The 15,867-nt window shown below is 33.7% G+C and overlaps 2 protein-coding genes across 3 annotated transcripts; one reads left to right on the forward strand and one right to left on the reverse strand.

Moving 5' to 3' along the window:
• The first annotated feature begins 5,253 nt into the window (after positions 1 to 5,253).
• Positions 5,254 to 11,947, forward strand: LOC133704046 (uncharacterized). 2 transcript variants are annotated; one of them, XM_062128780.1, is made up of 10 exons: positions 5,254 to 5,458; positions 5,858 to 5,950; positions 6,469 to 6,593; positions 7,191 to 7,975; positions 8,092 to 9,473; positions 9,960 to 10,036; positions 10,138 to 10,230; positions 10,329 to 10,402; positions 10,845 to 10,977; positions 11,565 to 11,947. In XM_062128780.1, the coding sequence occupies exons 1-10, from the start codon at positions 5,374 to 5,376 to the stop codon at positions 11,646 to 11,648; spliced, it is 2,931 nt and encodes a 976-aa protein (XP_061984764.1). In that variant the 5' UTR covers positions 5,254 to 5,373; the 3' UTR covers positions 11,649 to 11,947. The 2 variants fall into 2 exon arrangements, with proteins under 2 accessions (XP_061984764.1, XP_061984773.1); XM_062128789.1 differs by having other exon boundaries at positions 5,402 to 5,458; positions 5,858 to 6,192.
• Positions 11,948 to 12,978: 1,031 nt separating this feature from the next.
• Positions 12,979 to 15,814, reverse strand: LOC133704059 (protein YELLOW LEAF 1, choloroplastic-like). Its single transcript, XM_062128798.1, has 5 exons — positions 15,654 to 15,814; positions 14,996 to 15,086; positions 14,455 to 14,660; positions 13,789 to 13,867; positions 12,979 to 13,353 (listed from the first exon to the last, which is right to left on the reverse strand). The coding sequence occupies exons 2-5, from the start codon at positions 15,048 to 15,050 to the stop codon at positions 13,163 to 13,165; spliced, it is 531 nt and encodes a 176-aa protein (XP_061984782.1). The 5' UTR covers positions 15,051 to 15,086; positions 15,654 to 15,814; the 3' UTR covers positions 12,979 to 13,162.
• Positions 15,815 to 15,867: the final 53 nt, after the last annotated feature.

Here is a 15,867-nt window from a genome sequence, read left to right on the forward strand (position 1 = left end):
GGTTTCCTCTAATTTTTCTTCAAAGACTGTGATTTATTCTTCTAAAAGAGTGGGCATGGAGGTGAGTGATTTTTAGAAAGGAAAAACAAATTCAAGATGGAAATCTAGAGAAAGAACGAGTTTGGGAGTGGAAAAGTTAGAGAGAGTAAACTTGGATTTTGAAAAAAAAGAGAAAAATTTGCAAGAACTCACTTGATTGAGTTCAATTATCTAAGGTAGGGAACAAACCCTCAATAAAATTATACTCTTACTTGTGTTTTGGTAGAGGGGGGAAAAATCCCTAAATTTTAAATTCTTTAGGTTTATGTGATTTTCGCGGGAATGATTGTTTTTAATGAATTGTTGATTTATTTGTATGATAATGGTTAAAACAACAACAAATTAAAGGAAAAAATTTCAATGAAAACTATGGGTTGTTGGCTTAGTTTAGGTTGACCATGTGAGGGAATTGGGAGAGATATAAACTTGTTTTAATTTTATGTTATTGGGTGTTTAGAAATTGATATGAATGCCTAAGATATTGTTATTAGGGTAGAGTTGTGCTTGTGTGTATGAATTACATGTATGGAAATTAAGAAATTTATTTAAATTATATGATAAATTGTTAAGTTAGATTTGTGTTGTGTTTTGGTATTTTTGGTATGAAAATCGACATGCTTGAAAAATAAATTGAGGAGGTTATGATAAAATTACTAGTTTTGTTAAAATTGGCCAAAATATTAGTTTAGAGAATTGTGTGAAATTTGAGAAGTTGATCTTGATTGTTAGTTAAATTGTGTTGTTTGAATATTTTTGCATACTTGGCGGTGATTATAAATGAGGATTAAATTGTAGTGGCAATAAAATAATTAGAAATGAATGAGCAAAATTGAAAAAAAAACATGAATACTTTGTCCTTAGTGTGGTAGGCGAAAATACTAGAAAATTAGAAGGAATTAGATTAATTAAACTTGTAATGTGGTGTGTTAGTTGATGAATTGGGAGTTTGAGTAGTTGTTTAAAACATGGAAAATAAAATTCTCATGGGTGATAGGCTATATAACTAGGTTAGAGATTTTTTTTTTCAATTTGTTGTTGAATTGTTCAATTGAGTCTTTAATTTGAATTTTATGTTGAGACTTATGTTTCAATAATATTATGGAAGTAATGTGGTGATAAAACTATGAAAATATAGAAGGCTAGATAAATTGTATGGAAATCATATGATTGAACATAATAATGAAAATGTGGAATGATTGGGCAAATTAGATTGAAATTGATGTTTCAAATGGATATTTGTGTTCGGAACGAGGATGGAATGGTTTTGAGTTCAATTATAATTTATGTAGATAGATTGTTTTAGTAATAGGTTTTGTAACTAGATGAGTAAGAGAAAAAATACATAAATTTAATAAAAATGTGTGGAATAAATAATTTAAACAATGTTAAAAAAATATATTTGAAAATGGAATTGAAAGGTTCTAAATCGGTTTGTCTTAAATGTTGCTATATATGGCTGAAAACTATAATTGTGAAGATGAAGAATTTAAAAATTTTGAATCGATGGTGCAGTTTTTGTGATAATTGATGACATGCGAGTTTAATTTATTGAGATTGGGAATGAAATCATGATTATTGTATGATTGAATATTTGTGGCCATGTTTTTGAAAAATATAGGAATGTTGAATCCTAACTTTGATGTAGTTGAGATTTTTTTGCTAAAGATTTAGTTAATTTGTGTTTGAGAATTGATGAATTAAGAAACAATTGAAGACATTCAATTATCGAGATGGTTTTTAAAAAGAGAATTTTAGAGAATCCCAAATAAATGACCTTGATATTTAGTTAATTTATATTGCTTCAATGTTTTGCATGTTTGATTTAAAGTATGAATGGGCTAGGGAGATTATTTTTTAGAAATGAGAAATTAAATTATCTAAGTGTGAAATTTGCATGATTGGATACAAATGGATGTTCTTGGGTCGAGTTGTTGTGTGTTTATTAATACGAAAATCAAGAATTGTGTGTTTGAACATTGTATTGAAATTATTGAAAAATAGAAATTTCTATGTTAAAACCCTAAATTGATAAGGGATATATTAATTGTTGGTTTGTGATGTATTAAACATGAAATTAGAATATAAAAGTGTAAAAGTCTCAAGTGAGGATTTAAATTGATGGAATGAATATTAACCTAGGGATTCTAATATTAATTGAAGGTTGTAATGTGTAATGTGTGGATATTAATTTGAGATTTTTAAGAATTTTCCCGTGCATGTAGTGATTGGTGTAATTATGTGTTGGGCTAAATTTGTTGTAAAACAAATAATTGAATGTGAATCTGGCTAAGGGAACATTAGTTTTTATTATATAGGAGTTGTAAGGGAAGCATTTGGAGTGAGACCTAACTTTTCAAGAGTTTGTATAATAGGAGTTCAATGTAAGGGTTGTCCTTTTGCTTTTTAATTATTGAAATTTTTCTCACAGTTAATATTCAATGGAAGTATTATGTATTGTGTATATGTTGTTCCTCATGAAAATTATACCTACCATATATAATAGTAGTATATGAATTGTAATCGACTACAGCAATGAAAAAAATAGTATGAGTTATAATCGATCGCAATGGTGGAAAATCAATATGTTAATTATAATAGACCACGACCATAGAAAATTCATATGTGAAATGTAATCGATCGCAATTGTGAAAATTCCATATGTGAAATGTAATGACCATAATGTTGAAAATCCATATGTGAATTTAAATCGACTACAATGGTGGACCTTATAATAAATAATATGAAATAAAGTCAGTTATTTAAACGAGGGCAATAAAATTTAAATAAGTTTGCTATTTGGACGAGGACTATAAAATGAAATAAAGCCAGCTCTTTGGACGAGAGCTATAAAATTTAAATAAGTTAGTTGTTTTGATAAGGATTATAAAATGAAATGAAGCCATCATTTGAACGAGAGCTATAAACTGAAACTAAGTCAACCGTTTGGATATGGGCTATTAATTAAATCAAAATGAGTTGGCCACATGACTCCTATAGATTTGAAAAGGTATTTATCCGATTGTATGAGCAGGGCTTGTGGATCTTAAAATAATTAAGTGAACATTTATTTTAAATTGATGGGTAATATCAATGTGCCAAAGATGATATGAAATTGTTTTAAATTGACAAATGACAATTCAGAGTTAAGAATAACATAATATTTATTTTAAAATGATTAATGGTATTAAGGACCCAAAAATGATGAAATACTCATATTAGAAGAATGAATGGAATAAATAGGCATAGAGCATATTGAGATTGGAAGATTGAAATTAATATTGATGAGCTAAAAATAACATAATAGACATTGAGACAAATTAACAAAATTAGTTGGTCAAAAATAATAAAATAAGCAATGAGATGAATGAACACGAAAAATAAGCCAAGGTAATATCCATAAATGTTAAAGGTGCTAAATGAATTGATGAACCCATAATTAAACTTTATACAATGTTAATGATTTCTTTTTAAATAATTATATCTTAGCTCCATATGTAGAATCTTTATGATAATTTGCTTATTAGTATTGAATGAGAATAGAACATCTTTTTTCTTGATTTTTTTATTATATTTTTTTATATAATGTTTTCAAATTTATTATTCTCTTTCTTATACGCAGTACAAAGTGATAATCGATTTATGATTTTTTATTTATTTAAAGCTTGCTTTCATGATCAAAAGAGTTTTTATTTAAAAAATAATTCTAAAAAAAACATGTTTTGTTAAAAGTTAAAAAATCATGAATAAGAATTTTTTTTTAATTGAAAACATAAGTCTTTTCTTTTCCTTTTATTTTAAATTGATATAGTTTCTTTAAACTTTTGTTTATTATTGTTGGTTTTATTTAGTGAAGTATGGTGCTATTAAAAAAGAAATTGTTGAAAAAAAATTACAAATAAAAAAAGATAATTTAGATGAAAAAATAAATTTATTTTCAAAAATTTTATTTGTTATCTTTCATACAAATATCTATTTCTATAATCGTATAATTGGTTAAAAAATAGATTCCATAAAACAATGTTATTAAACTTGATTAGAGCCATAACCTAGACTATGGATTGAGTGAGTTTATCTGATTTGATTAGGTAAAAAAAAAACCTTGTCTTTTTATTTTTTTTATAAAAAATATTAAATCATTTTTTTAAAATATTTTTTCAAAAACATTTTAAACCAAGTTTTTATCAAATCGACATAATATGTACACTTGTTAAGTCAGCATGACACTTGGACTGCTACCATAAGAGTGTGTTTGGGATTGTGGTAGCGGTGACGGTTCAAAATACTTTTCGCTTAGAAATGCATCAAAATAAAGTTATTTTTTTATTTTTAAAAAATAATTTTTGATATCAACACATCAAAACTATCTGAAAATATAATTTGTTTTTCATTTATAGCAATTTTTTTTTCAAATTTTGAGGGAATGCGGTGCAACCCAAACATTCTAGTGATCAAATTGACTAAGAGTGTGTGGCAGCGGTTACTTTTCAAAATGCTTTTCATTCCAAAACACATTAAAATACTATTTTTTTTGTTTTTAAAAAATTATTTTTGATAAAACGATCCAAAAACATAATTTTTTTTCATTTTAAGCAAAATTTGTTTTTCAAATTTTGAGGGAATGCGGTGCAAACATTATAGTAATCAAATTAACTAAGAGTGTATGGTAGCGGTTACTTTTTAAAATGTTTTTCATTTCAAAACAAATCAAAATAGTTTTTTTAAAAAATTATTTTTCATATTAATATATCAAAATAATCTGAAAAAATATATAAAAAATATTAATTTTTTTTAATAACACTTCTAATTAGAACAAAATGCCATTCACACCTTAATCACCACAATGACTCAACAAGCTTACTATATATTTAATAACATTAACAGTACAACGAAAACTAACTAGTACATGCTAGAATTGTTTATTACCTTTTTTTCCCCCACAAAATTAAAAATCAACCACGTAAAGAGTTGTAAGGCCTGATATTAAAATTTAATTGCATTTTTTAAATTAATTTTTATTTGTAAATTATTTTTATGGAATATTTTAATATACTAATATTAAAAATAAATTAAAAAAATATTATTTTAATTAAAAAATAATATTTAATATACTCTTAAACAGGCTGGGTTCTGAATCCATAATGGCCCAGTAAGGTGCTCGGTTGGGTTGGTTCCTGTATTTTCACCCTTTTAGGTTTTTTCTATTTATATATATTTGAAATCAAATCGTAAAGATCAAAACAAAGGAAACGAAAAAACGACGAGAATAGTAAGCGAGGAGAGCAATTTTATCAATCAATCAATCCATAAAATTGGTAGGCTGCAAATTGAATTTCGATGGGGAAGAGAAAAGAGCGCCGCCTTGCTGCTGTGAGTAACGCCGGCCGTCGCATCAAGCTCGATCTCTTCGCGGAACCCTCTGGTAGACACTTCCCACGTATTGGTTGCTTTATCTGAAATTTGTAACGATTGCATGATTGGTACAGGTTTTTCCCTATTTGAACGGGAAATATAAAGACTCCAAACTAATGGAGCTCTTGAAATCTTTTTAGTGAATTTTATAATTATAATTTTGGTATGGGAAAATGGGAAATAAATTAGAACTAAGTTATTTTTTGGTATGCTAGTTTATAATTTTTGATAACTTGTTGATGTTCTTGTACTTTTTCTGAATGATACCACGGATAATAATTTTTTGTTCTTTCATGCTCTTTTTATTTATTTGTTTGGAATTAATGGGAGTACACTAGTTGAATCATTTCTATTTTATCAAGTACACGGATTTTTTTCTAACTTTACAACCTTTTTCTAAACTTGGTAGGAGATTTGGGTGGCTCCTCTATAAATAACGGAGTTGGAGGGGATATAGATCCGTCACAACGTGCTGAATTACCCAATTCACCATCATCTTCAGGTGGGTTCCATCAGTTTTCTTCAAAAGGATTATGTAGAGAGGGCATGAGTTTTGGTGGCATATTATGTTGTTTGCTTCCAAGTATTGTTTTCAGAATTTAGAGTGGCTGTGGTTCTGGGAATATCGATATCACATCAGGTCGGGCCCTGCCACTGTGAATTTTTGAATCACTTCCATTGTGTATCCGCTATTTCACAGCATCAAAGCGTTTTGGAGATTACGTCTGGCATATTTTGCTATCGGTTCGTATGTTTCTGGCTTTTTATTTTTTCTTTATGCCTTCACTGACATTTTTTTCCATGTGTAACAGGTGGCTATCATCAAAATGCTTTCTTGGCATTTTTTGTCACATTCACTAAATCATTCTCTTTATGTATTTTTTTTTGTTTGTGGCCAGTAGCCTGGTTTTGCATGAATATCATTGCCTTTGTTTGTTTAAGTTCTGATAAATTTGTTGTTGCTTATTAGATAATATTTTGGCTTTAAAGTATCTAATATTTGTAGTATCTTCTCGTCAGGTCAACAGCCACAGAATCCTCTTCTGTTACTTGGGCAATATAGTGATGATGATTTAGATGAGGAATCAAGTAAAAGGCCAGACAGTTCTATTGCAGTGAATTCCCCAGCTGACCATAATGACCAGGTAATTTAAGGGTTCTACAACATAGTTGGCCTGAGCGAGGTAGAGTGTAATTGTTTATGTTTTTCAAAAGCTGGCCTGAATTTGGTCTTAAGTCACCTAGAATCCTTTTCATTGTCATCTGATTTTACTGTAAAACTTTTAAAATCACCATCCAAACTACAGTTAATATGGCAGGGGTGACTTATCATTGATTGTTCATATTTTTTTCTGTTTAAATTGCACTCAAAATTTGGATAATGGTTGCAGCTCATGCCTATTAGTGAAGTGGAGGTCTTTTATCCAAGCTACAACAGTGTTTCTAAACATTAAGTTTTTTTCTAATTTCCCCTGGACTTCCTCAAGAATAAACTCTGGTTTCATTCTCACGTCCAAGCTATTGTGTACTTTAGTCTCGACTATTATGGTCTGTGTTGTTCTGGTTCTTTTTCAAAACAGCATGTTCAAGTGATATTATACTACTAAAATAACTTTGTTTACACTTTCCTTTCCTTACAACACGCCACACAAACATTGAGGAAGTGCGTGCTTGTACCTATATATTAAATATTCATGTTCTCTCAGTTTACCTGCATTGCTCAAAGCACTTAGCCTTTGCAGGAGGCGCCTGTTGGTGAAGGAAAAGGTGGAAATTCCGATGCTCTTGAAGATCTCACCGCACAGGAGGTTGATCAACAGGACATGAGGAGAGATTCTATGTCAGTTGATGTTTTAGATGGCCTGGAAGGTGGTGATTCTAGGGAAAGCGATGCTACTGCCTCAGCTGATACATTGAAAGAAAATGATTCGTTGGAGAAAATCTCTATCACTGGAATTTCTAATGCACAGGCTATTGGAGATGTGAGTTCAGGCTGGAGGATGGTAGTGCATGAAGAGAGTAATCAGTACTATTACTGGAATACTGAAACTGGTGAAACTTCCTGGGAAATACCGGCTGTTTTGGCTCAGCAAAATCAATTGACCTCTGATCAGAACGCATGTGCTGCTGAATATATGGAAACTGCTCACGTGGGTGCAAATTTGTCTACTTCAACTTTAGCTGCTGGATTGGATAATTCTTTACCTGCATTATTAGTTGAGGGTTCAGTAGGTAATGATTTGATTCCTCAAAGCACAGAAGTGTATGGAAATGAGCCACAGATGAATGAGTGGGTTGAAGGATACAGAAATGAATATGTGAAAGATAAAAATTGGGATGCTGAAGCTCATCAGGGGGAGACACAGAGTAACTTTGCTGCAATTAATACCTCTTTGGGTGATGTGAGTTCAGTAGTTTCGGAGCACATACATGATGCACTAGCTAATGATCATAGAGGAATAGATCTTTCAACTAGTCTCATGAAACAATGTGAGAGTTTGTTGGAGAGACTAGAGTCATTGAAAGGGTAAGGAGTTTATGATCTGCTTTTATTCTTCACTGCCTTGTGCATTTGCTTTTGGCTTGTAAATTCATTGTGTTCAATTTTTCTTGTCTTGCTAATCCTTAACCTATGCCATTTAGGTATGGGAGTCATCTGCAAGGTCAAGACCAGATGCTGAAGTATAATCTAGAAGTAGAGATAAGACTTTCTGATATCAAGTCACTTTCAACTTATGGTTCACCTTTGCTTCCGTTTTGGGTCCATTGCGAAAGGCGACTTAAACAATTAGAAGATGTCATTAACAATGAAATTTACCAGCTTGCAGTGTCCGCACAAATGGATGGTGATGTTGAAACTACTGCTGATGATTCTTTTAAAGAAAAGGAAAAATCTCAAGAAAATATGGGTGAAGAATCTGAAGCAGATGCACACGAGAACAGTACAAAATCTGAAGTTTCACCTGTTTCTACTAGCATTGAGAACGATTCACATGATAAAGGTGACTATGGAAGTATCCATTCTAGCAATATTCTTGCAGGATCTCCTAGCATGCATTTGGAAGGTGGTGCTCCAGTTAGTGAAGAATTGAATGGGACTATTCATCTGAATGCTGAGTTCCATCCTGCTGAAGATATTGACATGGATGTAGACATGGAAGTTGAAGAGGGAGAGTTTTGTCCTGCAAGCATCACTACTTTTGGAGATGCTTTGAGTGCTGAAGATGTTGGACCGAATGAGAAAATGGTTCAGTCAAATCCACCTGCAGAGCACCTGTCCTTGTCATCAGGGGATGCATTGACTGTTCCACCTCCTCCAGATGAGGAATGGATTCCCCCGCCACCACCTGATAATGATCAGGTCCCTCCACCCCCTCCTGATAGTGAACAAGTGCCTCCACCCCCACCAGATGAACCTCCTGAATGCTCATATCCTCCACTTCCATCTTATCCAGAGACAGGTCAACCTCTCCCTTATGCAGAACAATACAACTTAACCTATCCGGACCTCAATTTCCAATACTATGGACACACAGTTGCTGTCCCAAGTTGTAATTTCTATGGAAATACTGATGGAAGTCAGGCTGCTGTGCCACATGCATCACTTTATTATGTAGCAACTCCTAGCACATATGTTGAAACTGATTCAGTTATGGTGAATTCTGTTCAGCCAGTAGAATATTACAATGTTCAAGATGGATCAGTGCCTGTGCCTGTTGTTAGTGGTGTAGAATCTTCTCAGTCATATATTGAATCTGGTCCTTTGAGTTATGATACCCTTGCTTCTGATCAAATAAAGACAGGCGACTCTGCAGCAGAGCTGAATGTGAAGCTTGGTGGCTCGGCTGTTGGTGTTGAGACTTATTTGGCATCTAAAGGGGTTCCTTCTACTCTGACCACCACTGAAGCTCCTACGTTAGCTAGTGTGAAAGAGACTGCTTATGCATCATCAACCAATGCAGTCACTGCTTCTACTGCAGCAGCTGCATCTGCCTTGTTAACAGGTGCCAAGGTTCAAACTAAAGGTATGTGTTTCTTCACCTAACATTATCTTGTTTTGTAATTAGATTGGATTTTGTCTAGGCTAAAAATAACATACTTTTACTCCCTGAGTTGCATACTAATTGTGTCGCGGAAGGGAGAGAGCTAGAAGAAATGAGACTGCAGGGTGCAAAAATCCACAATTCTGCAAGAGATTGATAGCATCTTGAATGTGTCTTTTATACACAATAAATAATATGTTGTTGAGTAATGTCTTTATTTACTTTAATGTTTGTGATTCTGAGTGAATTTTGCTCTCTGAGATGTATATTGGCTCCCCTAGCTGAATTCTGTTACCTAGGTTGTTCCTGGGAAGCCCTACTAACCGGTTTTGTTGCTTTATTTGCTAATTATCTATTTTGAGGACTGAATCATAGCCAAAAAGTTTGGAAGGTGTTGTATTTGCACATTATATATCTGGTAGTTTGTCACACGTGCTCATTTTGCTGCTGCCTTTTTCTTTTAAACAGTTTCACGTAAAAAGCGGACAGTTGCTGTTGCACCCTCTTTGAGGTCTAATAAGAAAGTCTCCAGTTTGGTGGACAAGGTATGTTGGTTTTTTTTTTTTTTTTATGACCAGGAGTCGTCATCTTGAATACTACCTTATCTTTCCACAATTAGTTCCAATTTGTTATTTTATGTTGACAGTGGAAAGCAGCCAAAGAGGAGTTGAATGAGAATGAGGAAGAACCTAAAAGTGCTTATGAGATATTTGAGAAGAAGCGGCAAAGGGAAATTGAGGTTGGTAAATAATTGGTTTCCTGGTTCATCAGTCACTATAGTTTTGGCTGTTTCCAGTCCCTGATTTTTCCTTGCTTTTTTTTTTTTAATTATTGCAGGAGTGGCATGCTAAGCAAATTGCCAGTGGAGAGGCCAAGGATAATGCTAACTTTCAGCCTCTGGGTGGTGACTGGTATGTTATTTTGTTGCAAAAGATTTCAAGTATTTACGAGAATCCTACTCAGGGAATGGTAGAAAAGGGAAAACTATACTGATGCTTTTGTTATGTGTATTAAAGAATAAACTATCTATTCTTCTTATTTCTGTAACCTGAAATCCTTATTTTATTTGTTCTAGATCACTCTACATTTGGTGAAAACAATCTTCATCTAGGGGAATTACACGCATCTGTCATGCTGTCTAAAGCCAAAATGCTTAAAACTGTCTGGTTTATTTGCGTACTTGTTGCCTTTTCTTGTTGGTCCATTCATTTCTGATTTTCCTATCTCTTTTATGGGCACATTGATGCATGCACATATGAAATGTACACATGCTTGGAGCCAAACACATTGTTTCTTTCCTGCTTTTATCTCATTTGAGCATTGTACTAAGCATTTTTGTTCTATTCTATATAGGCGTGAGCGAGTAAAGCGCAGGAGAGCTCAAGCAGCTAAAGTAGCTGCATTGACTCCGCCGGAGGCCCCAACTGATGAAAACAAGCAGCCTGATTTAGAAGAACTCTCAAAGGGCCTTCCATCTGGTTGGCAGGTATCCTTGGAATCATATCTCCCCACTTAAGTCTCTTTTGATCATTGTGTATAACCTTAGCTCATTTCATATGCATGCAAAAGCTAGTTTTATACAGAAACTGCTGATGATTTTAGTATCCGGTCACCTTAAAGGCTGAACTCAGCCATTTCATCTAGGGAAAATGTAAGGGCAAGACAGTTTCAAAGGTTCCCGATTCCCTTTTCTTTTTGTTTGGAAATGTCGCGGGGCTGTGGCTTCTATTGTTCTTCTGGGAAGCGGAGATGTAGGGATAGACTGACTGTACATGCTAGGAACCAAAGAGGGGAATTGACCTCTTAATTTGAGAAAGTAATGAGCTCTTTAATTCGATAAAGTAATCCATTATTAAGAATGCGATGTCCAACATATAGGTACGTGGTTTGAACTATTTGATGATGGGTTGTAAGTTGATACTGGTTGTTCAGAAGTCCTTATTTTGTCAAAGTGCTAATTTTGAACTCTAATGCCTTCCGCATGAATAAACAACAATAGGAGCATTTATGTAGTAGAATATTCAAAATATGCATTTTGTTAATCCCCCCTTTTTTTCCCCTTTTCCTGTTCAGGTCTACTGGGATGGATCATCAAAACAGGTCTATTATGGTAATGTCATCACCTCGGAGACAACCTGGACCAGGCCAACGAAATGAGTTGCCATTGATTTTGTGAGCTGTCCAGTTTGTAGTGTAGTCATTTTAAGGCAGCGACCTTAGGGACTTCTTCTTTCCACACTTGTTCTATAGGAATAGGCAGTTGTCACAGTTGCTTTTACTCCAGCGTTTTCTTCAAAATGGAGTAGCAATCGATTGTTCACTTCTCCTGCTAAACATCTCAGTTCAAATTTGGCTTATGCTCCCATGAGAGAGATCGGACCTCAAGCCGAGATAATTACAGGGAAAGTGTAAGAAATTTTGAACGTTTCTCTAATTAAAGGTAGATTTTTTAAGCATTTATCAATTTCTATTTGGATTTGCAATTGAGTGTTTGTATTTTTTATTTTTGCAATTGAAATGTGGCATGGTGATGTGTTTGTCAAGTGTCCGTCTTTCGCTCCGTGTGTCATGGAGAAGTGGATGTTTGACAGACAAGTAATCCCATTTATTTGACAACTTTTGGAAGTTCTTGATCACAAATAACAAAAATAAAATAAAGTTAATGCTCTCAATTTCAAAAAAAAAAAAAAAGAAGGAAAGGAAAAGGGGATTTGATGCTGCGCGATCCCTGTAAATTGGTAATTGTTTTGTTCCCGAAGTTTTTCTTTTTTCAACCTTAGATATCATATGCTTGATTTCTTTCATTTTTTGTTAGAAGTAAGCGAAGAACAAATACATAAATCTTAGAGAGTGAAGTTCAAGACTAACTAGGAATACAATCTAAGACCTAATTTATTAACTCTTTTTTCGCAGTTGTAAACACCCAACATCAATTCAAGAACTACAGCCATGACTTAGACATAGAAGTCAAGAGTTATGGCTCGAAACCTAGTTGTAAATTCTAGCTGGAAATCAGAAACTAAATCTTTAATTTAGTCTACATGTACAATTACAAAATATTCTAGACCTTGCTGGATATCAACAAGGCAGTCAACATTTCCAGCTGCCCATTATTCTCTCCCTCCTAGAGAATAATTTAATTTAGTCTACATTTAATTTAAATGCATATTAAATCTTTAATTTGATTTAGTTCTTTGCAATTTATATTTCGTCTTCTATCTATATTGTAATGGCTTTGATAACAGGTCGCTTTTTGGAGTTCATGCTAATGTAATGAGCAAGCCTATGAAACGAATTTATTTATGGGAAAGCTGATGAATTACTTCAGCACAATATTGTTCATGCAAGGATGTGGGAGAAACCTACGCGATTACAATTGCCAGATCACGCGGATTGGATCACCACCAGCTACTGGAATCACCATACTCTGCTTGACATTGTGGTAAAAAAACACGAAGAAATTGTTAACCAAGCTGGACACATTCCATGAGAAAACATCACGCTTTAGTATTTTCATCAAGAGCTCAGCTACCATCTGGTTGAACACTATACTATCCAACTTAAGTATTTCTGTGGTTATAGATAGTAAAAAAGAACACAGCACATTAAACAAAAGAATTGAAGGGCCTGAAAGATAATTGATTTCAAATAATAATTACTTTTCCTTTTCATCACATCCTATTTTCCCGGGAGTGCTCATTCTCCAGATCTTTTAAATAACCTAGAAAACCAAGAAAGCCGAAAAGGAAGAATCCACCAGAGAAGTTTCCTCCACCACCACCTCCCCCACCTCCCCCACCACCACCACGATGGGGTGGGAATCCAGGTCCGCCATCATCTAGTCGCAGAGTCTTGTTTGTTTCTGAAGTTAAATTACCAATTGTAAAACACAGAAGTCAGACATTTGTAAATTTACAAAAATTAAATATTGAACAAGCGCTGCCAAGATATTTTGATCTCACTAAAACTTATCATGCATAGAAGGAAATAAACAAAAGGTGATTGATCTAGGATGATACATTTTCTGCATTGGTGCCCTTGGATAGTTTTGAACAATTCAAATAAACTACATGTAAATCAGCAAGAAGATTAGGACAAGGTGAAGTGTGGAAGTGGACAGACACTGACCAAGGGAAACCCAAAATATGTAAACCCCAAAGAAATTTCCTTTCTACAACTAGCTGATTCTCACTTTTTAAGATTTACAGCATAGGGCTAGAACAATGGATCCAGCTAGTAACAAGGCTTCCTATTCTGTAGTATGCAATTGGTAACATATATGAAAGTGGTAATTTACCTCTTTGAGGAGCTTTGGTAACTCCAGGTGCCTTATTGGTAAGGGTTTGAGTTTGCCCGGAAGCAGCACATCTTGCATGCTGCAAAAGAGAAAAAGTGAGTTCACGATTCTCAAAAAATGATGCTGCTGCATATATGTGCGCACGCTTGTCTTTCTGTATCTATCAATGGCTTTCTTGAATAGACAGTTAATGTTGGTTGTTGAAAATAACAATATCGATCCACCAATTGATTAACTTGAAAACATGGAGAGATATATGACTGTAAAATTCAACAAGCTGTGATGATTGACATACTTGACCTCTTCACTAACTCTTGCAAGGAGGTACTTGTAAATTAGTTTCTTCTTGTACAAATTCATACATCTCAATCAAACTAAGGGAACAAGACACCCATAAACCCCAAAGAGAAATTTACAAGAAGATAATAATCAATTAGTTTATTGCTTCCAGAAGCTTCAAAGTGTGGCTTCAATGATCGGTTTGTTTTCTTCCTAAGAACAGAAATAAGAGACACAAAAAAGCTTATATAAAACAAATGTCATATTTCTTATTGATTGTTGTACCAACAAACAATTCCTTATAACTGTAAAAAGCAAGTGTGTCGTAGCTTCAATTTACAGTGCAAACAAATGGAGGTTGCATGAAGTATAGATATGTTATCTCACCATTGCAGCAGCATATATAATAGAAGGTGACTGTTTTCTGTTCAAATTTATTCTCCTTTCAATAGGTCGTAATCGTGTAACTGAGCCGGATACTGCAACCTTAAAATGTCCTCTTTTTGCATTAAAAGATTGAGTCTGCATGGAAACCCTGACAGGACCAGAATTTGTTTGTTGATTTTGGCTGTTGTTTAGGCCCCTTGTTTTCACTGTACACAAATATGTAATCAATAGTAGTTTTTAAATCAACACATTGGAAATCAATCCGACAACAGAAAACAGAAAAATAAAGAGTGGATGCAGTCGTAACAACTCAGCTAGTCTAGGATTCAGTATATATATTCAAAACAGAAGTTTCTCTTGGCTTTCCAGGATCAACAAACACATATCAATCACTGATGCATCTAACTTATAGGTGGTTGACATGCTGATGTAGAATTCAGAAAATACTGGTCCCAAGCCTATATAAATGAATGTGTGTGTATTCGTAAGAAAAAAAAATACTATATCTATACATGAAGTGCTAAAGTAGAGGAAACTATACCCGGTGCTGATAGAGGTAAAAAGGTGCTGGCAGTAGTTGCAGTGAACACCACCATTTTAATTGTAACAGAGGATGTGCCCAGAAAATTTAGCTGTTCGCATTAAACATGATCTCAAAATGAATAAACCATCACCAAAAGCAATATTTTAGAAAAACCTATGACATCAAAGGCATCCAATGAAGTCAACTACAAACCAATCGTTATCCCAATAGCCAATATAATTTCAAACTGATTCCATAAATTATAACACGCAAGAAAAGGGACCAAGTATCTTCACATGATATTGTTAAAGAGCAAATACAAATTGTTGAGGCTAATCGAAACAAGGTTTAAAACAAAACAAACAAGGAAAAAAAACACTAACCCAATTGATGCCACATGAAAAGCATAGCAACTGATATTATATGGAACTCATATTTTAGCTTCAAAAATACTACTATGAGAATCACCCAAAAGCTTGTCACCTTCCAAAAGAAGAAAAAGAAAACTTTTTTTTGGATTTCTTGTTAATATTAATCCTTTCTGAATTTCTTGTTAGGGTTCTAATATGAAATCAACATTCAAAAGAATCGAACTTCCTTTTCGTACCTTGTCTCAGATTTTCTAGGCAGCCCAAAAGAAACAAAATAAAAGAGAAACAAGAAAAAGAGTTTGTACCTTTGAGAGTATGATCGCAATCGGCGAGGCAGCAAGTGAGTAAGGCAGGTGGTCGCCCAGGGGAAAAAGAGCGCTCAAGGAAGGCGGTGATGGTGACCCTCGGATGTTGTGAAACAGCGGTGCCACGTCGTTTATATTTATTTTGAAAATCACTACATAATATCATATTTGTAAAACACGGGCCTGACTGGTGGATTACCGTTTTGAGTTAAAA

This window comes from Populus nigra, chromosome 1, assembly GCF_951802175.1.
Source record: "Populus nigra chromosome 1, ddPopNigr1.1, whole genome shotgun sequence".
In the NCBI taxonomy this organism is placed as follows: Eukaryota; Viridiplantae; Streptophyta; class Magnoliopsida; order Malpighiales; family Salicaceae; genus Populus; species Populus nigra.